This window comes from Carlito syrichta, unplaced genomic scaffold, assembly GCF_000164805.1.
Source record: "Carlito syrichta isolate Samal-C Ts95f unplaced genomic scaffold, Tarsius_syrichta-2.0.1 Scaffold309114, whole genome shotgun sequence".
Lineage (NCBI taxonomy): Eukaryota > Metazoa > Chordata > Mammalia > Primates > Tarsiidae > Carlito > Carlito syrichta.
In genome coordinates, this window is record NW_007253210.1 from 123,082 (window position 1) to 144,588 (window position 21,507).

Sequence of the window (21,507 nt, forward strand, 5' to 3'; positions counted from 1 at the left end):
TGACTTCAACAGCCACATCGAAGACCTAAGTGCAGAGCCTTCTGTTCAAAATTCTTTATTATTCTCCTGGGCACCAACAAACTCTGAGCTACTTGGGAGCCAGACAAAGGAAAGTAGGATAGAGTCTATGCTGGTTTTGTCTCAGAATGAAGGCTTACTTTAATGCATGTGTGGGTGTGCATGTGTATGTGTGTGTGCGTGTATGTGTGAAAATGAGGAGTTAATTTTTTTAAAGAACACAAGACATTCTAAAATTCAAAGAGTATAATTTCATACAAATAATTATTCTATACTCCAGAACTCCTACTAAGCAATTCCCTTCTCTTTCTTTCATTTGAATAACTTTCTAGATAAAAACCCTGGGGGTTTTTTGTTTGTCTTTAACCTGTAAAGAAATGTGATTCTCCAAAAAACTAGAGCAGTGTTGTGGTGTTCCATCCCTCCCTCCTTCTACAAATAATTCAAGATTCTTCTAGTCTCTTTGGAGGAGATGTTCAAGGGCTGACACACCACTCCACATAAAGGAGCAAGTTATGCTGTACATGGCGTGAATAATTGACTGCTTTTGAGTTTGGGGTTTTAGGGCATTGTTGACTTAAGCAAAATAAGCCTGCAGTCCAGCTGCAGCTTGAGTTTTCTTGCTTTACCCTATCCAATACTGTCTGTCTTGCCTAACAGTGGCCCTTTTCAGATCTCTCCAGGTACAAAACCTTGACCAAATCTTCAAGCTCTGTTCTGCACACACGACTTGAGCACATCTGGCTGATCTGAGCTTCTCCTTCGGTGAATATCTTCCACTGGCCTAAAAGGCAAACACAAAGTAGCCAGAAATGTGTAAGCAGAGAGCAGAGCAAATTAGGAGTAGAACCAATATACCCCATTCGTACCCACTTACTCATGGACACCCCCAGGGGATTTGGAATACAAATGCCCAGTGGTTTCAGCAAAATAGCCCCTGAAACACTTTTCTGGGGACAGAAATTGAAAATGGGCCACAACGTTTTCATTTCAACACATAGCATTTTTAAGAATCCCAAGGATAATACATAATTGCTTCCTCCACAGTAAAACCAAAGTATTATGCTTGGAAGTTTTACAGTATATTCAGGATTTGCAAAATGCTCCATTATCTATTTGTTAGCTGTTGAGGCAGCTTACTTGGCCAAAAAAGGCACTTTGGGCAACAGCACCTACTGCATCACTGGGGCTCTGCCTACTTTTAGGGCTCCCAAATATTGGTTTAAGTTACTTGATTATTACTTATTTACCATCCTTTTCTTTATTCCTGACACCCTTATCAAAAACTTCTCACCTTCGCTTTTTTCCCCTATATCCACATGCTGTTTTTATAGCTCCTTAGTCCCCATGGATCCCCCCCCATGACTTTTTATAGTGTTCTATTCTCACATCCCCTGTGGAATCCCTTTCCACTCTTTGTAGACTCAGCCGTAGCCCTTCCATTTTTTCTGCCCACCCTGGATACCTCTTCAGTCTTCCTTTCATTCCTGCACTCATGTTGCTACAACCTGAAGAACTTCGAGTCCAAGGTAAGCAAATTCCTCTTAACCCCAAGCCTGTTTTGAGCCTTTTTTCTTCCCCTAGCCACATAAGAACCTAACCCTCATTCCCTTTGGCCTCAATTTCTCTGATCCGTTTCCCTTGGATTTCTCTCTTTTCTCCATTCTCTCTGACTCAATGGGAAGGTAGAAGGAAAAAGGAGAAGGGTTGGGCAAGGAAGCAGTTGTAGCCAAAGCCCTATGAAGTGCCAGGCTCTGCTAGGCACCTTGTATAAAGGAATTGGGCTTGTTCTTCTCTGTTCCCAGATGACCCTGTAGGATTATCATTACCCATATCCTTTAGCTACACAGTATAAGGCACACATTATCTACTCCATTTTACACCCCACATCCTGCTATGGGCACAAAGCACATCTAAATCATCTACCAAGGCCCCAGAAACCTAGCACAGTGCCTTGCTCACAGTATAAACCAAAATCTATAATTCTAAAAGTCATATAATCGATCCTGGGATCCTAGACTCTGCCTCCTTCATTCCCTACTCACATGTAAGGACTCCTGACTCTTCCATTTGTATTATCATACTGTCTTCTTTTCTTTTCTTTTTTCTTTTTTGAGTTGGAGTCTCACTCTGTCACCCAGACTGGAGTGCAGTGGCCGCTCCCGGCCACCGCAGCCTCCACCTGCTGGGACTACAGGCGCATGCTACTACGCCTGGCTAATTTGTTTTTGTTTTTATTGTAGAGATGAGGTCTCGCCAAGTTGCCCAGACAGGTCTCGAACCCACGGGCTCAGGCAATCCACTCACCCGGCCTCCCAAAGCGTGGGATTACAGGCTGAGCCACTGAGCCTGGCCTGTCTTGCTTATTTTCCATCACTGTCAAAGACAAGCAGTTGGCCTCAACAACTCTCTTTCCAGCTGCCTATTGGATAACTCAGATGGTTCTTAAGTATCTTAATCTAAACATATTCCAAGTAAAACTCTTTTTCGCCAATGCCTGCTTATTCTTCAGTTTTCTCATTGGTGAATGGCGTATCCATTTACCCAGGCTATAAAGTTGTTAATATTGGAGTCATTCCAAACTAATTTCTCTCTTTGATACCAATCTTGTTGATTTAACCTCAGAAATGTCTCTCACAGTGACCTCTCCTCCCCTGACCCACTGATTTAGTATAGTATAATCACCTTCTAATTCATGCTATCAACAGTTCTCTCACTAAGAGGCCACCTTTCACTCCATACAGCAAGGACCTCTTTCTAAACAACAGATCTGGATGCCTACAAATCTCCACTGGAGTTCTCTGGCCTAGAGATCAAGTCCAACTTCTTTCTTAGCATGGCAAATTGGGCTCTTCACAAAATGGCTTTATCAAAATAGGTACTTAGTAAGTCCATCTGATGGCCCAGAGACATCTTTCCAAAGTTCCATTTTAATATTACTACACTGTAAGTTTGCAGCAACTACCAATACTATTTGCCTTACGTCTGAACTTTTTACTGGCTTCTTCCAGGCTCTCTGACTACTTTCGACCTCCAACTCTTCTAATCTTTCAGTGTACCCTCTGTGGCCTCTGTGATCATTCCTCACCCCCACCCACATTTCTTGTTTGCTCCTGTCTGAGACTTCTCTTAGGCTGCACCCTTTTCCTGGACTGATTTCCTGACCTGTTGCCCAGTCACACCCTTCTCTTTCAAAACACACCTCCTCCCCGAAGCCTTCCCCGACTAAGCCCACCTGGCTCTCATCTCATTGTTCTTTACAGATTCCCCTGAGCATTTAGGTATTTAACTCCTCAGAACTATACTAATTCATACTGAAGGCATTTTCATGTTCTGTCTCGCCCACTAGAATTCCCTGTGGATGGAAACGGTTTGCCTTTTATTCTATTCGAAATGCTCCCCACCCCACAGTGCCTAGCAGTATCTAGTCCCTAGGCTCCATCTAGTGTAGAAAGAGGGAGAGCTGCAAGTATTTTTGAGTGCCTGATTGCTTTTAAAGAAACATGACCACCCAAAGAGTCGAAGAGCTCTGATATGACACAGGAGCTGACATAACTTCATTTTTGCTCCATCTCTTATCCCCACCATGAGAAGATATAGCCTTCCAGATGTGAAATAGCCACAGACCTGGAATCTTGTGAGCTTTCTCCAACCCTCCTGAGACTCTGGACTTAGCAGTTTCATTAAAGACATTCATGAAATCTTGACCTGAGGTAGCTTATGCTCATCTGGGTTTGTATTTATCATGTCCAAGCTTTTCAGATCACATTCAGACACCTCATTCACTGCTAAGTCACCGGGGGGTGGGGAGACAGAACATTCTCCAATGTTGATACTGAACATTGCTAATGTTCACTGAGACTACACAGGGACGTTAGTTGCTTTACTATGCTGAACACTGGATGTTTTCCAGGGAGAAGTAAAGAGAGGTACCACTCACTCAGGGTAGTCCTGGTCACCAGCTTGAAATGATGGAGCTCCTCGAACATCCTCTTGGAGATCTTCTCAATGTGGAAGTGCTGGAGGATACCTGGGGTCAACCAAAAGGTGGGGCAGGTGGTCAGGCACTCTATCTGGAACCATCAACCCCTTTTTCTGCTCGGGCTAAGCATATCATCTTATTACTAGGGCTTAGGAGTATGGAACTGGGCTGTGTAATGTGCTTAACCAGGAACTTGGATGGCCCAAGGGTTATAATTGATTCTATTTGTGTCCGTGGTTCATTGGCCTCCCCCTGACTTCTCTAGGGGATGGAGATAAGAGAGACAGTGCTGCTGACCATTGGGCCCGCCTCCTAGGAAAAGCCACATGGGATAAAGCATGGGTGCTGGTTGGAGCTTCTGCAGCCAAAGACAGCATTTGAAATTCTGCCCTTGCCTCAAATTGGGGTGGCTATGTTCCTGCCAAACCACTGGGCTGCCCTCCTGGCTAAGCAATGAGAGCCAGCAGTAGGATTGCAAGCAGGTTGTTTATGTAAATAGAGAAGCAAACCCTGTTCCCAAACTCACTGAAAGTCATATTTTCCATACAGCTCCTTTAGCATTCCCTTATTTAAAAATGGGGAGAGTTAAAATTGAGTGACCTCCACAGTTTCAACCTTGCCTGAAGAGCTTTTATCATGATACTAGATAAACAAGTGAAAACTGCCTTGTAGTTAAGGAGCAGCACGTTGCCAGCCAACTTGAATAATCCTCGAGAGGGCTAGAGGGGCCAAAGTGGATGAAGCCTGGGTTCTCTTTGCCCACCAAGCACAGACCTTGATAATTCGACACTGTAAACAAGAGACTATGTAGATGTTACACTAGAAACTTGAAAACCATCTGTGACGTGGCAAAGAGTGGGCCCACTGCTGTGGAAGTCACCAGACCAGTGTCTAGTCATCAGTGACCTATTATGGATAAGGTAGGGAGTTAGAAGTGGAAAATCAACGCTCCTACGTATAGAGCAAAAATAAGCATAGGCAAGAAGCACATATACATCTTTTTTTATGGGGTGGGGAGAAATACATTCTTTAGAGAAAGGTCATTGACTAAAGGGAGAGAATAAAAGCCCCACAAATACTAGAACAGTATTTCTCAAAGTATGGTCCAAATGCCACCTGCATAAGAATCACCTGGCTGTTAAACATGCAAATGTTCAGATCCTACCCAAGGCCTTCTTGAATGTGCATATCTGGGATGGGGCCAGGTAGCTGCATTTTAAACCAGCTCCCTGCATCATGCTGAAGTACACCAAAGTTTGAGAACACTTGAGCCTTATATACGAGCCAGTAGCAAAAAAAAATTGTATTCTTTTCCAATTGAAATCTTACCACTACTACAGTTGGATTCCTAGAAAACGTGACCAGACTAGATCAGCACTGGGCTTGAACCTACAGAATCATTAGAATAGTTGTAGAATCACAATGAACAGAATGCAGTTTGTGGTGGTTGTCACTATGAGTCACCAGAAAAGGAACTGAACAGAAAAGGAATTGACTGCAGTTGTTTCTCCAGTGAGACTGTAATCTTCCTGAGTGCAGGGATAGTGTTTTAAATTTGTCTTACCCTAGAATACACAGCATAACTCTAGGGACTTAGCTTTGTCCAGAATGAATGAGTTTGCATGGTTGTTCAGCTTTGTGCTGGAAAGAATGGTGGGTTGCAGGCTGCAGTCAGGTAGTTTGCAATCCTGGCTGCATATTAGAATCACCTGTAGAGCTTTATGAGCAAACACGGATACCCAGGCCCCACCCCAGATCAAATTTAATCAGAGTCTCTGGGGGGGTAGGGCCCAGACTTTAAAAACAAACAAACAAACCTCTCCCTGATGATTCTGATATGCAGCCAGAGTTGAGAGGCACTTCTCCAGCTTTTGGTGGTGTGAGAAAGACAACTTTGGGAACCCCAAGAATCAATACTTAATCTTCAGCACAGGCCATGGGTAAATTGGAAAGGCTTTACTGGCAATAGTGTAAGACATGTGTCAGTTTCTAAGCAATCAGGAAAACTTCTGACCCAGAGGAACAGGTTGGAGCAAAATTAATATGAGGCTTTCTTTCCTTTTCTGTGCCCTGCTTACAAAGACAAGAAATGAATGCCGTCTTGCTCACCCTTTCGGATGGTCCAAACGTGGACCTCTACCTGAGGTGGTCTCTCAGTCTCCAGTGCTATTTTTCTGGTAGTCTCCCCATCCTCCATGAATACAGACTCGTACACGGGCATTGTTTCTTCTCCACAAAAGTAGCCTTTGTTGTCAAAGCTTTGGCCAGGAAGTTCTTCTGAAATCGGGAGGCAAGTAGAGTTTTGTCATGTTTTTCTAAAACTAGTGAACTTCTGCATTTATCTATCTCATCGTTCATAAGAGCTCATATTTTTTATCAAAATGGACAATTAACAAGAATATTGTTACAGAGACAAAAATTTCACCCATATTTCATTAACTCAGCTTATGCTGCCCCTGCAACAGCCACAGATTGAGATACACACCAAAAGGAGAATATAACCTTCGACTGAAGTCCATGTGTTGACAAAATCCATAGTTCTGTAGAACACTGACCTCCTACCACCATCACTGAGAAATGGACTTTCATGAGGAGGAAAAAAATGTAGCCAGGTACAAATCTCCTAGGCACTTAAGGGAATATAGAATTTTCCATGCTGGGTCAGGATCATGCTCTGTCCAGTCCAGTGTTGCCAAAGAGATGCCCAGAGAATGAGCTAACAAAGGGCCTTGGTTAACTTCCCTGACATCATTTAGGTATACTTAGAAAACATTCATGACACTCAATTATGTGCATATACTTGCCCAAAGGATCTATCCAAATTGGCTTAACATTTCTGAATGCTCTTTGATTTGTTTGTAAGGGGAACGATAATACTATATCAACACCAGTGCCAAAACCTAGATGTCAGATTAGTCATATGTATGCTATGCCAAATGAACGGTTGAGAGACAAAAAACTGGTCAAATCCCTCAACTATGGATCATTTAATTTATAAGCCAAACTGTTGAATTTCAACTCCCAGGCATAAAGGTACCAGTCCCTAACACTCCCCATTCCACTCCACCTTCCCCTTTCTCAGCCTCCTATTCTAAAAAGTTTTTCCTGGTTGGTTATTAATGAGTTAAATTTCTTTGGTGGCCCTGTAATCAGTACCCTCTTTAGCTGGGTATTTAATGTGTATGCTCAAATTAGAACAAAGAGAAGCCTTAGACACTCTGAAAACTTTGAAAATGTGCAGAAGCCATCTGTAAGGATATCTGAATTATTGAGGATGAAACCACTGAGTGTTGAGTGCTTTGGATCCCTGACTCTAATGATGGAGACTCACTGTTAGCCAATCAGACACATTTGGTCTAGCAGTTTTAATCAAATTGCCATTGTGCTTCTCCTGCTAAACTAATTAGCTTCCACCTCCATCACCATTTGGTACTGTGAGGACAAAACCGTAGTCTTCTCTTGATGATTCCAGGTTGGATTACTCAATTTGTGGATTATCCTAGAATCAAGCTTCCTTTCTCCCTCTGTCCTTTTTAGCTATTTCTTTTTGGTGGGCCAATCTTTTTTGGCAATATGTTAGGTAATTTTGGGTTGTGTGCTAGCACTTTTTAAATGGGTGGAGGAGGGGAGGAGGTCACTGAGTGTGCAAGGACTGCTATGTATTCAATGACTGCCTTTAGAATGAGAGTTAAGTTCATTTGTTAAACTTTGTTCACCAGTTTAATATTGGCTACTGCTGTAACTGATATATGAAATACATGATGGCACTGGTACTACCTGTAATATGCTAAAAGTTCTCCCAGTAGCTGGAAGAGTCATCCTGCACCCCCACTCCTACCACCCAAGAGCTTAAGTTACTAAACTGAAGGGATCTACAAACAACAAAGCTCGTTATTGACTCAACTCTGGCTGGCACTTGAAAATATTAAGAAAAGCAAAGTTTACCTTTAGAACTACCTATTTGGCAACGTCCTCCACTTGCCACACTCTCCACCTCAACATGCTTTCTGATCACTCCATGTTCACCTACTCTCATTTTCTTTTGGAAAAGCATGCCACTCTTGAAGTCACTTCTGGTCATTCCCACTTCCCATGAGAATGCACCAGTCCTGAGCCCTCCAGAACTGAGTAACTGAGAAACCATTCCTGATTGAAGTGATGATGACTGATGCAAGAGATGTACTATTCCAGCCCAGAAAGCTTGTAAGTCTTAACAGGGGTTTTTTGTGCCATGACCCAAGATAAGTGTGTAATTATGGGAATTCCAGATATTGGAGTGGTATAGTAGGTATGACAGGTGAGTTGGGGAACCTTCAGGAGTGGACGTCCTACCCAACCTTATAGATGGCCACTGACATGCAAGGCAAAGCCAGACTCTACCAGAGGAAAGCAAAGAGCTAGAGGTGAAACTCACATCTTCTACTTTGGTCCAAATTTGTTATTGTAGGAGCCTGAAATCATTTGTTACAATGAAACTTCTGGCTAGATTGTCAGTGAATTGTATTGATCTCTTTTCCCTTAACAAAACTGAATTTACTGTTATTTTCTCCTTCCATCTTCTCCCCTCCTCACCCCCTCGTTCCTTTTCTCTGTGTGATGTGTCATTTTTTAAAGGGGCCAGTGATTTCATAATCATCCCATTTCTCACCCCATCACATCACACAGGACTCTACTCCAATTATCACCTCTTTGCAGGTGCCTTCCCTGACCACTCTTTTGAAAGTGCTTCCTGTCCTATTCACTACCTCTTGATCTTGTTTGGTTTTTCTCCATAGTACTAATCACAGTCTAAAATTACCTTACTGATTTGGGTTCACTGTCTTTCTTCTCCCCTGGAATGTAAGGATCATGCTAGCAAATAGCCTTTGTCTGTCTTGTTCATCTTTCTGTTCTCAGTATCTATAACAGTGTCTTGCACACAGTGGGCACTTAATATATATTTCCAGACTGAATGCATGAAAGAGTACATGCCCTATGATGCTCTGAAGTTGCTGAGTACTTGGGGCAGGTACCCTGGGCTATGTGTATAGTGACTTTTAGACAATGTCACTAGCAGGAGCCATTCAACATGCAGATACCCATGTCTGGCCCACTGAGAGACATATAGGGGACAGAAATTCTTTCCTTCCATGTTGCCCAATAAATCTATCTCCACACACTTGAGCAAGGTGAAAAGGCAGTTTTTCAAGAGAAACTGGTTTAGTGGGTCAGATTCTTCAATATATTGCCAGTTGGGATGCTGGAGGGCAGTTTTTGAAATGATAACTTTTATTACTTTTTTCTAACTATAAAAGTAATACATGCTTACTATTAAAAATTTAGGAAATACAAATAAAAAAGAAGAAAGTAAGAATTACCCATAATTATCCAAGTATGGTCACTGTTAGCATTGTTCCAATATGCCCTTCCAGTTTTTTGTTTTTTGTTTTTTGTTTTTTTGGTCTCAGTATAAACACTTTCTTTATTAACATAAAATGTGGGATCATAATATACATATTGATTTTTAGCTTGCTCTTTTTACTTAACAAATATCTTGTCAACATCTTTTCATGTCATTAAATCTTGGTCTACAATGATTTTTAATGGCTGTACTAATATTCCACAATGCGCATATACTATAATGTGTATAACCATTTCCATACTGGTGAACTTTCAGGTTGTTCCCATTTTTCACTACTGTAAACAGCACTGCAGCAAAACTTGTTTGTAGATCTTTGTGTATCCCTCTGATTACTTTCTTAGGATTCCTAGAAGTGAAATTGTTTAGCCAAGTGTTCTAATAAACATTGCCAATCTGAGAGGGCAATTGTTTTTAAAGGCAATGGCTGTTGTATGTCCTGTTCTCACAACTTTTTGATTCTTTCATTTTTATTGGAATCACCTGCATCAATAAAATCATAAGCACACATGAAATAGAATTTGGTCTGAAGGTCTGAGATTCAAATAGGAATATTACACAGTGAAACGGTTTCTCTTATAGTGACTTGTTCAGGCAACTATTAGTTTTTGTCTGAAATTATCTTGTTGCATTGCTTTTTTTCTATAGGTGTTAGACCCTTGACAGAAGAGAAAATTGTAGTGGTAGAACTAGCACTGACACTAAAAGGTATGGGAATCCGGTGAGATCATAAACTTGGAAGTGGCCCCAATGTCCATATCATCCTTAGAATGTGCTTTCTTCCTATCCATAATACATTTCCTCATAAATTATAATGCCCTAGTTCTCTACATATTAGACAGCTCCTGTCCTTCCTCTTCATACCCTGCCATCTGTTTACTCTGGGAGATGGGGGTTGTAGCACTAAGGAAGATTTTGTTTGTGCCATAAATCAGTGCTTCTCAAGCTTTAATGTGCATTAGAATCACCTGGGGGGCCTTGTTAAAATGCAGATTCTGATGCAGTAGGTCTGGGGTGGGGGCCTGAGAATCAGCATTTTAATCTAGCTCCCAGGTGTTGCTGGTTCATAAATCACACTCTGAGTAGCAAGACCATAAACCACCCCGAGCCTACAGTGTTGGTTCCCAAACTTTTCTGTACATTAATATTACCTGGTGATCTTTTTAAAATTTCAAAGTCCAGGTCATACCTCAAATCAAATCACTGTCCCTGGGGATCAGACATGGGTATTTGCAAAAGCTCTCTGGGGGCTTCCAATGTTCAGATTTAGCTCTCTGCCAACTTTTTACAATGTTTGGTTTTCATCTGTGTTTATAAAAATGCTTTGCAGAAAGCATAAGAAATGATTAATTCATATGCTTGAGAACAATTTCGCTAACTCCTAGAATGTGGAGTTAGAAGAACCCTAAGGAATCATCTAACTCTCATTTTGCAAAGAAGGAAACTGATGTTCAGAGAGGTGAACTGACTAGTTTGAGACCACACAGAAAACCAGTGGCAAGCCAGGGCTAGAATGCTTAGTTATCTAGCCCATCTCTGTCAACTCCAATACTATGAACTATATTTTTATCTAGCTCATGTTTTAAAATCACCAATAAGGCCAGGTGTGGTAGCTCATGCCTATAATCCCAACACTTTGGAAGGCTGAGGTGGGCGAACTGCTTGAGCCCAGGAGTTTCAGCCTGGGCAACATAGCGAAACCTCATCTCTATAAAAAAAAAAAATTAAAAAAAAAAATTAGCCAGGCGTGGTGGCACACTCCTGTAGTCCCAGCTACTTGCTTGGAATGCTGAGGTGGAAGGATCACCTAAGCCCAGAGGTCAAGGATACCATGAACCGTGGTCCTCATGATCATGCCACTGCACTCCAGCCTGGGCGACAGAGTGAGACCCTGACTCAAAAAATAAATAAAATAACAAGTTAAACGATCAACTTGCCATTTTTTAAATCAGTCAACATTTTCTACTGATCCAGAAAAGACAACCGGCTGGAAGAGACCTGGGTTCTAGACCTTGTACTATTATCAATTAGTTCCATGACTCTGGGTAAGTCATTTTACTCTATACATTTCAGTTTCCTTATCCTTGAAAGAGAAATAATAATATAATTATTGGATTTTAGTGTTAGGAGAAAGCTTAGAAGTATATTTTTTCCAAACTTTTATTGTACAGATAAGGCTGATGAGGTCCAGAGAGGATATGGCACATTTCCAAGGTCACTCAGCAACTTAGATTTGGACCAGTACCTGGTCTCCTTCCAGTATAACTCATTTGTCTCTCATCCTGTCTCAAAAGGGTAATGAATGCGATTGTGTTTTGATGAGTTTGATATAAATCAAAAGTGTTACTGTTCTTCCTAATAATCATGATAACCTAAATTCTCCACTATTTAGAAAAGCACAGATAAGTTTAGCACGTAGGACTACATGGGAGGTGTGGTAGACACAAGCAAATCCCCAGTATATTTCAGAGTAGTAAATTTCTTCCAAGCAACCATCTTTCCAGTCTTTCAAGAGAAGAGAGAATGAAATTCATTATTACTAGACCTACTATCATTAGAATGACAGGTTGATGATAATTCTGATGTTTAAGGAAAGTTGAGAAGGACTATGTGGAGATCTCACTCAACCAAAGGCAGGGCCTCCAACCAACGCACCTTTTGCCTTTTTACCTGGACACACCTTGCAGCACTTTCCATCTATTTTTTGAGGATACTTGCAGGGGTATCGATTGGGACAGTGGATTTTCTTACACTCTTGCTTGGTGACATTACAAGTACATAGCACACACTCCACAATGCCAAATGCCCGGAGATTTGGGTGCCAGGACTCGCCATGGGAATAGGTCTTCCCATTGGAAACACACACTGAAAGAGAACACAGAACTGGAATTAAAAGCTACAGAGCCAACATGGGTGCCTACGCTCAGAACCCAAGCCCTAAACTCCTTAACACATCAAGCACCCTTTGTTCATGTCATGTCTGTGGAGACATGTTTACAGAGCATTTCTATGACAAAAATACAGCCTGGGCCTCGTTCAACTTTCAGCAGCTCTCCAGGTTCTTCAGCAGCAGCCTCTGGATGCTCCCGAATGACCTGACACATGTAGTAGGCAGTCCATAATTTTTTTTTTTACATGGAGGAATGAATGAATGCATGAAAGCAGAATTCTATTTGTCCTGGACATCTGATAAGAAATCTCTGGTAGAATGTGGTGTTAATATCTGCTGTTCCATAGAAGATCTGTGTGGCCTAAGTAGATATGCTTCCAGGCATGAATATTTCCTAGAGAGATGTGCTTTCTAGGGAGGCTAGGTGCAAACACTACTGCTCTTCCCAAAGGGCCAGTTTCTTCCAGATTTGGAAGCGAATCCATTCAGAATGTCAAATGCTATGAGAGTTTGATCCACCAATATATATATGTGCACAGAGCTTTATGGTGCTGGCCTACTCTCTGGTGTGGGAAGAAATGTACTAAGACAAGACTGAAAGGGAATGGACCAATGCCTCCTGGGTAACTTGAGAAAGGATAGCCTTTTATGCCTCTAATTTTCAGACAATTTCCTCAGTCTCTCACCTCATAGTGGCTCCAGAGATTTGGCTACAGTAAACCACTGTCTACTCCACAGAGATCCTTAGCCAGTCTGATACTTGTTGGGTGGGAAGTGAAGTTACTGACTCTATGTTATCTGAGGGCCCTTGAAAGAAAAGGCATCTGGGCTTCAGGCTGAGGGGCCTATAAAGAGAAGGGGCCACAGGAATATACTTCCATATAAATCAACCCCAAACATATCCGGCTCCTACTGTAAGGCATGGAGCTAGGCTCCAGGGTAATAACTGTCAATGGAGAGGTCTGAGAATGAGACACTGTGGAGATTTCAAGCCATGACTGGGACTGGATATGTTTCTCATTATTCTCATCACCTCATCACACCCGGGGAGACCTGTTGGCATCCCAATCAACAACATCTCTAGGGTGTGTTGTATCACTTCAGGCGGGGCTGGGGGGGTGGGAGAAGTAGCCCCACTTGGGACGTTTCTAGGAATTGACTGATTTGGCTGCAAGACAACAGCTTCAGAAGGATGAATCATTGGGCTATTTCTTTCTCATCAAGTCCACTGGGTCACATTAAAAAATAAGGATGATATTGGCTGCCTTCCCCTGTCCTTTGCAAGAGCAGCTAGAGTACTGGGCACTCTAATGGGTCAATCCATGTAAAGATTTCCAAGAACCTAAGCCAGAGAGGTTCCCAATCTTACAGTGAGATAGAATAGAGATTTGAGACCTCAACTGTGAGGCTCAAGGTCATGGACAGGATCACACGAGACAGGCCAGATATACTGTTCTCTCTCCTGCCCTAACCTCTTCTCTCTTCTCCCCAGACAGTGATGTTCCCTTCTAGACAATGTGATCAAGTGAGTACACAAGTCTGCTTCAAGAAAATTTAGGCTGGATTCAAGTTCAAAGTGGTGGAGTCCTGTCACTTCTCCTCTTTGATTTTAACAAGGAAACAAGTAGATGTATCTCAGAGGAACACATCATTAGCAAGAGAGCTAGGAGAACAGTAAGCCATCCTGAGAAGCAGTGTTATATAGCTATGTTCCCTCTTCCCTAAGCATTTGGACAAAGGGAACAGTCCAGACTGGGCGAGAGCCCACACTCTGTAGTGGAAAAGGGTAAGATCAGTTCTCTAGAGGGAAACACAGTCTTCTCCCCACCAAAAAATTCTCAAGATGATTTTGAATCATCCAGCTGGGGAGTTGGGAGTTGGGGGTGGGGACAAGTGATTCTCCAGTGAACTATAATAGAAAGGTCAGAGGAGAACTGCTGCATCCAAATCAATGGGGGCAAATGAGTAAATGTAAACCAGCTGGGGCTTTTGCAGGATACGGAGAAAATCAAGGGATGAATCTCTGCCCTGAAGAAGCCTTGTGGAAATGATGGGATTTGGGATTTTCAAAGTCCATTTTCCTGCACTTTTTAAAAAAGGCTTTGAAATACTTTCAGAGCAAATGGAATCTATTGGAGGCAATTTAGAATTGAAAATCAAACTGTATCTTTACCTAACTCCTCCTCCTCATTTCATAAACTTGCATCTGAATGACTTGGAACTTAAAAATAATAAATATCAAATCAACACAGATCGATAGTAAATATCTCCAATTCATCTAATATACCACCCTTTTTCATTAAGAGTTTTATTTTGAATGTTCTTTAAGCCTGTAAGCTTCAAAAGCAATTTAATTTTTTTATCTGTAATCTGAAATTTACATCTAACCAGTAACAGATGTGATCAACTAGCTTTGGCTTGACTAGCTTTGTTGAGATTTATAGTAGGAGTTCTTTTAACGGATTGTTTTTCACCCATGTTATTCAATCATTTGGTTTAATAATTTATTACTTTTAACCCATTCAGAGAACTGCCTTTGATTTGTTTTCCCTTTAAGGGAAACAAAACATGTTTGTGGTTTCATAAAAAGAAACCAGCTGAGTTCTTGCTCTGATGAGCTGGTTGACAGGCTGCCTAAAAAAGTAAGAAGCAGTCAATTGTTTGAATGAATTTCTCCTACCCCAACCCCTGTGCTACTGGTGGGGGTAGTGGAGGCCAGAAAATGCCGTGCAGGAAGAAATGTGGGGTCATGGATGACTGTGGGTGCCTGCTGTGTCCAGTTGGTTGGCTGAGTGGGCTGCATACAGTGTTAACCTGATCAGTCTTTCTGGTGCTCAGCCAGGTGGTTTCTGGATTTCTCACAGGATTACTCATTTCTAAAAACAATCTCAGTCTTCACAATGAACCAGAATCTCTGGTGGGGCTGGGAATATATATCTTTAACAAGAGTCACAGAAGATCAGCTTCCTGATCATGTATAGGGTGAACTGGACAGGAGGAAAAGATCAGCATCAAGTATAGTTTCAATAAGATGTACTGAACTCTAAACTCCAAACTCATTTGGGGTGGACTGAGGTATGAGAATTGCTATTTCTAAGGTATGAATAAGAGCTTCAGAAGCATTTGGCACAGAGTACCTTTGAATGTCAGGTGCCCTGCTGGAACAGCCTCTCATTCTGTTAAAGACCCAAGGAATTTCCCCAAAGGATCTCCAAACCCTAGGGGCAACTGAAAAAAAATGCACCACAAACACAAAAGGAGCTTGACTGTGCTCTTCTGAATACATTTAGGGAAGTCCTAAGATTCCTTTGGAGTCACTTGTTCATGTTGTAGACTTGATAGTGTGTGAACCACGTGTGAATATATGATATTCATGGGAGAAAAGGTTCTTCCCCAGCTTCAGACCTCTAAAGACCAGGGTCGTTGAAGCCATGATGTGTAAGTGTACAAAAAAAGGATGTCTCTTACCTTGCCCATGCTTGTGTTTGTTATTGATGACAATTTGCACAATGGTCCCAGATGCTTGCTGGGAATCCATAAGAGCTCCCCGGTGACTTCTGGCCCCAGGAAAGCGGGGTAGACCTCCAGCCTGTCGGCTTGGTGGAGGATCATAGTGAGAGCGGTGGTAGGAATGTCTCTGTAAAATGACAAGAACAAATTCAGTCCAAAAATCCACCAATGAGATGGCACTTATATATATTTGAAGCCATTCCATGATTTTGATTTATGGTGATGAGCTCTGATCTTAGCTGCATGCCCACAGACACCAACAGAAATAGGGATTCAGTCATGTAAAAACAGCACTGGCAACAATCTGAGGTATTTCTCTCTTCTTCTAAAAGACAGGACTAGATTCAAAGACAAACTCCTGGGGAAGAAAACAATAAAAAAGGCGCTAAGTATCCTTGCGGCTCCCAAGACTCTCACATTCGGGTTTAAGAATTTAGCCAGCAGTCTGCAATGCAAGAAAGAATGTTACAGAGGTTGCAGGAGAAGTAAAAAGTGTTTTGCATATTAGATAGCAAAAAAGAGCTGCTATTTGGGAGGCTTTGTGACCTGAGCCATGAAGGGTGGGCAGACTTTTTACAGGCAGAGTTTGTGGGAGAATAGTCCAGGCAGAGATTTCCAAGTTGAGAAGGTGTAGCAGAGAACACAGAGTCCATAAAAGGGAACAGTAGAAGGATAGCATTCCAAAAGTGGGTTGAAGCCAGATCATGGAGGACTTTAAACGACAGACTAAGGGGTGAGGACTTTATTTGGTAAGCAAATGAGATGAGGGCATGAAAATCTTTGAGAGGTTTTCTTAAAGCAGGAAAATAATGTATTCAAAACTGTGCTTCAAAGCACTGAATCCTGATCATGTATAGGGTAAATTGGACAGGAGGAAAAGATCAGCAGCATCAAGTATAGTTTTGATAAAATGTACTGAATCTAAACTCAGGCAATGGCATAAGACAGACATCGTGGCACAGACAACCTAGACATTTTATAGATTAAAAAACTGACAGTACACAATGGTATTAGCATGTAAGCCCCTGTTGTCCAGTGCCTAGAATAGTGCCTTGCATCTAAAAGGTATTCATCAAATATTTGTTGACTAAACAAAACTATGGTCCCTAAGGAAAGCTTAGAGTCTTATAGTCCAAATAATCCAACCACTGCTCTTTCAGCAATAATTTAAGACACATGTTGAGCTCACTATTGTGCTACCCACACCTCTCCCAGAAGCTGAAGTAAGCTGTGAGTAGAAGAAGATGGAATGAATGAAGAATGGAACCTTATGGCTGAAAGCCAAATATTAATTCTGTTTAAGGGCAATTGTTATGAGTAAAGGAGGGGAAGCCCATCAAAATTTTTTTCACAGGCAATTAAAAAGGAAGATCCTTATATTCAGTGATAGAAATATAAAAGAAGCTTAGGAATATAGTTTGGAGTCCCCTTACCCCACCATCTCATAAAACATTGATTAAAGTTTTGTGTCATATACACATATTTTAGAAAGTTAGCTTTGGGAAGTATTATTGCTCTCTTGGCAGAAGGGAGTGCTGGTGAGGGAAAGAGCGAGCCAATAGAAGCTAGAGTAAGAAGACCTTTTCTAGCCTTTTACAAGAGAACCTTATTCTCGCTACCTAAGAAGAGCCCATGCTGATACACTGCTACAAAAATTCACACAAATAAGAAGAATTTTCATCAATTTGTTATTATGCACCCAAATGGGATTCTCAGTGCAAAATATTTCTCATTCCCATAATGGCTCATACGTCTGTTTCTACCATAATCACTCACATTCCACAAAGGCCATTACAGACTGTTCTGCCCTTTTTGGAGTCTGGCAAAGTTTTGCCAAAGGAACACAGAGAGGACAATTTGGCTGATGGGTGTCCCACTGATGCTAAAAGGAAGTAGTTCAACGGGGGTAGAATTAGAGAGAGAAGGTCGCTGACCCAGGATAAGCTGCAAGTACAAGAAGTCCTCTCACAATAGTGAGCACAAAATGGAAAGCTGTTCTTTAGCACGAGGAACTCATACTCTGGACATATGATAAGGGCAGGAAAATGATTCAAGACAAAAAACAAAACCCTCAGGGATTTTGATTAGATGACTTAGAGTAGACCAGTAAGCCCCTCTAGAACCTCATTTTGTTGAAGACTTTTGTTTTACAGACAGAGAAACAGGCTAGGGAGGAGAGGCAATCTATTCGGGATGACAGTGAAGGGGGTGCTTCTGAAGATGGAAGGAGAGTGGGAGTAGGGTGAAGATAAACAGAAGGAGGAAAAGGAAGAAGAGAAGGAGGAGAAAGTGGAAGAGAGAATGTCCAGTCAAAATGAGTAGTACACAAACATTTAGTTAAAAGCTGCTCCAAAGAGTTCTTTCCAATATAAAAGTTCTTTCAGTTGCAGTATTCACAGCCATGTGCTCTGCCTTGACTGTGCATTGGAATCACCTGGGGAGCTGTAAAAACTACTGATGCTTGGGTCTCACTCCCAGGGTTTCTTATGTAATTGGTCTGGGGGGAGGCCTGGGCATCAGGATTTTTATACATTCCCCAGGAGTCTCTAACTTGAAGCTGGGGTTGAGAATCACTGACATAAAAGATCTTCTGTTTCAGTGCTAGGAGTAGGGGGTGGTGGTGTGTGATTTTGATTTAAGGGTAGTGGTTCTTTTAGAGTTGCTCCGCTAAACAAATGAAAGAGGTTTACCATGGGTCATTCTGACCTTGTAACTTAGAGCAAAGGAGAAAAGGTTATTGACGGCCTGGAATTATAAGTGAAATCGGAGCTTATCTTAAAAACCAGCTACAAATAGGCTGCTTGAGAGAGCAGGTCAAAACATGTTAGAAATGACCAGATAGCTATGCTTTGTTTTATTTTGCTCAGAAGTCTGGGATTTTTGATTTACTTACTTGAAGGACTGAGAAATATTTCAGGCTTTGAGGTGACTCTAAAGCAGTTCTTTTCTGGTGCTGGAAAAAATCCCCACAATGTGGAGGCTCCTAGTAATTTTTTCCTTACTTGTCCTAAGGTTTAAGACACCGGTGGAGACAGGAAAACATCAGTATCCAAAACGGACCTTAAAAGGGCCTTTGTGGTTGTGATATTGTACTATCTATTTGCAAGATATTACCATTGGGGGAAACTGGGCAAAGAGCACACAGGATTGCTCAGTATTATCTCCTATGATTGTGGGTGAATCTACAGTTATTTCAAACTAAAAAGTTTAATATAAAAAGTGTCTTCAGAATGTATTCTAATCACACAGCCATTAAAACACTGTATTTTTGTCACTACTAACCTAGGACTATCCCTGGATGGAAGACACTTAGGCCAGTTTCCTTCCCAAACTGTTGTTCTGACAATGTAAATGAGACATGGTTTTTTATCTGTCATAAGTTGTTTCTATCCCTAGCTCTTTCACTTTTCTAAACTTCAATATAATCTACTGGGCACAAAAATCAGAGTTTGGCTGTTTTCCAAAACAAAATTATGTGAGCTTGCATTTTTGGCTTTCCACTCTGCCTACTTCTCCCTTCCCATAAACCACTCCCCTACACACACACCATGCTCCCCCCACCAATGACATGAGGACTATTTCATGTGAAATTATTACCTGGAAATCAAACAAAACTGTTTCAGCTTTTTACAAAGGAGTCATATTTGAACCTCGGGTTCCCCTTCCTGTGCACTTCGTAAAACTTGCTAAGCTGATGGTTTTCAGACCACTTGGCAAAATAAACCAATCAGCTGTGTTTCTGCTGAACTAAAGTTTTGATGGTTCCCTGTAAATAGGAACAGTTTACGAAAAGAACAGTCTACTGGATAGGAAATGTAGTTAGGACTGCCTTTTGTTTCTTCTCACGAAGGAAGTTGGGCCTACAAAGGATATTCAGAAGGGATTCTCCTGTCTTCTCATTATAGGCTGGTCAAGAGCAAACAACAAATTTAAAGAATTTCTCTCCGATTTGAGACAAATTCCTGTGCATCAAAATTAATAAAAAGTCCCTCCCTACCCCCCCACCACACACATTTCACTTCACCTTCCACGTCCACTCATTCAATACACACTTATTGGGTGCCTACTATGTGCCAGGTATATATTTTTCCATTACTACAGATGCTATTTATTATTCAAATCATATCCCACAATATCTATCCCTTTTAGAACAAAGGAAAATATTTATTTATAATAAAGTGGAACCACCTGGCCATTTTGGTCTACCAGACCCAAATGTTTTTGTCTAAAGATAGGTCTTGAACTCCTTTGAAAATCAATAACTATTTCAAGGCCCTGCATTCTATACCTGACCTCTTTTGCTACAGGAAGTACTGGATTAAGTCCAGCCTTATCACTAGCAGCTTAGGAAAAAACAATGAAGCTGAAAGACAAGGAATGGAGTTGGGGGCATCATAAAACAAAGTCAAGAAGAAAGGCTAATTAATGGCATTACCAGGAAGGTTGTTGAGGTGGTCAAGTGCTTAGCATGAGGGCCTCTTGGAAAATACCTCATAGCTTAAGGTGGTTGAGCCCTAAATTTGGTTTAGAATGACATCTGGTTGACAGCCACTAATTTAGCCACTGTCAACTTTCTACTACAATACAAAATCGAGGCTGAGAAAGAAGAAAACTCACAACACAGAAAACTAGACTGACTTCATCTCCTGTCAGGGTCTGGAAGGAATCTCACTATAAAGCATATAGAGCTACATGGAGAAATTCTTTCCTCAGGGTCTATATTAACCAGAAAACGGGGAAGCTCGCCCTTTCTTGCAGGATGCTGCTTTTTTGAGATGTCCAGAGTACTGTTCCCCACTCCCTATTCAAGTCTTCTATGTTCATTCAGAAACAGCAGTGTCCAGAAAACAACACTGCTAGACAGCAAAGCAAACAGCAATTGTTCCATCTCACTGCTGAAGCTTTGGGTTGCACACTGCCAAGCTAGGTGCACGTAAGTCAGAAGTGGCCCATATGATGACCAGAAAGCCCCTCCTCAGCAACACTGTGATATGTGTATCGGCCATTCTATTGCATCCCCTATCAACACCTTCCTCACATGCTCGATGTTCTCAGGGCTGCCCTATAATCCACTAGACTCCCACATTATACCCAATGCATGATGAGAACTAATTCCTAAGTTTGTAGAAAATAATTTACATTTTATTTATTACAAAACGAATTGAGGCTTATGCAGTAATATCAAGAAAAATAGAAGATATAAAGTAAAAAGTCAAAGTCCTGCTCCCTTCCACCCTTCTAAGATAACCACTTTAACATGTTGGTATGTGACTTTCCAGATCTTTTTGTATGCTTTTACTTACATGCACACACAATTTTTACATAAGGAAATGAGAGTGTAAAATTTCATTCAGCACTTTGATTTGTTACTTAATATATTATCTTAGAGTTCTCTCCACTTTACTACTTTTAGAGGTACTATATTCTTTTTAACAACTATACAGTATCCCATGGATTGAGCATATTTAACTAAGCCCCTATCAATAGACATTTAGGTTATCTCATTTGTTTTGCTCTTAAGAAAACAATGCTGTGATGAATGTCCCTGTATACTTTTTTAAAAACAAGGGTGTAATGAACATGTATTTATGTGTAATGATCACATTTTAGAAACTTTTAGCCGGGCTCAGTGGCTCAGCCTGTAATCCCGCGCTTTGGTAGACTGAGGTGAGTGGATTGCCCGAGCCTGTGGGTTCGAGACCTGCCTGG

General features: G+C 41.4%; 1 protein-coding gene across 4 annotated transcripts in view; it reads right to left on the reverse strand.

Annotated features, from left to right (window-relative positions):
- Window positions 1–250: 250 nt before the first annotated feature.
- Window positions 251–21,507, reverse strand: part of CHRDL1 (chordin like 1) — a 114,915-nt gene continuing 93,658 nt past the window's right edge. For 3 of the 4 annotated variants that reach the window (XM_008066804.2, XM_008066808.2, XM_008066805.2), the window contains 5 exons: window positions 15,757–15,925; window positions 12,054–12,263; window positions 6,110–6,277; window positions 3,959–4,048; window positions 251–802 (listed from right to left, as the gene is read on the reverse strand). In XM_008066804.2, the coding sequence (XP_008064995.1) occupies window positions 672–802; window positions 3,959–4,048; window positions 6,110–6,277; window positions 12,054–12,263; window positions 15,757–15,925 (768 nt within the window). In that variant the 3' untranslated portion in view covers window positions 251–671. The remainder of the gene's footprint in view (window positions 803–3,958; window positions 4,049–6,109; window positions 6,278–12,053; window positions 12,264–15,756; window positions 15,926–21,507) is intronic. The other variant, XM_008066806.2, reaches the window with a different exon arrangement.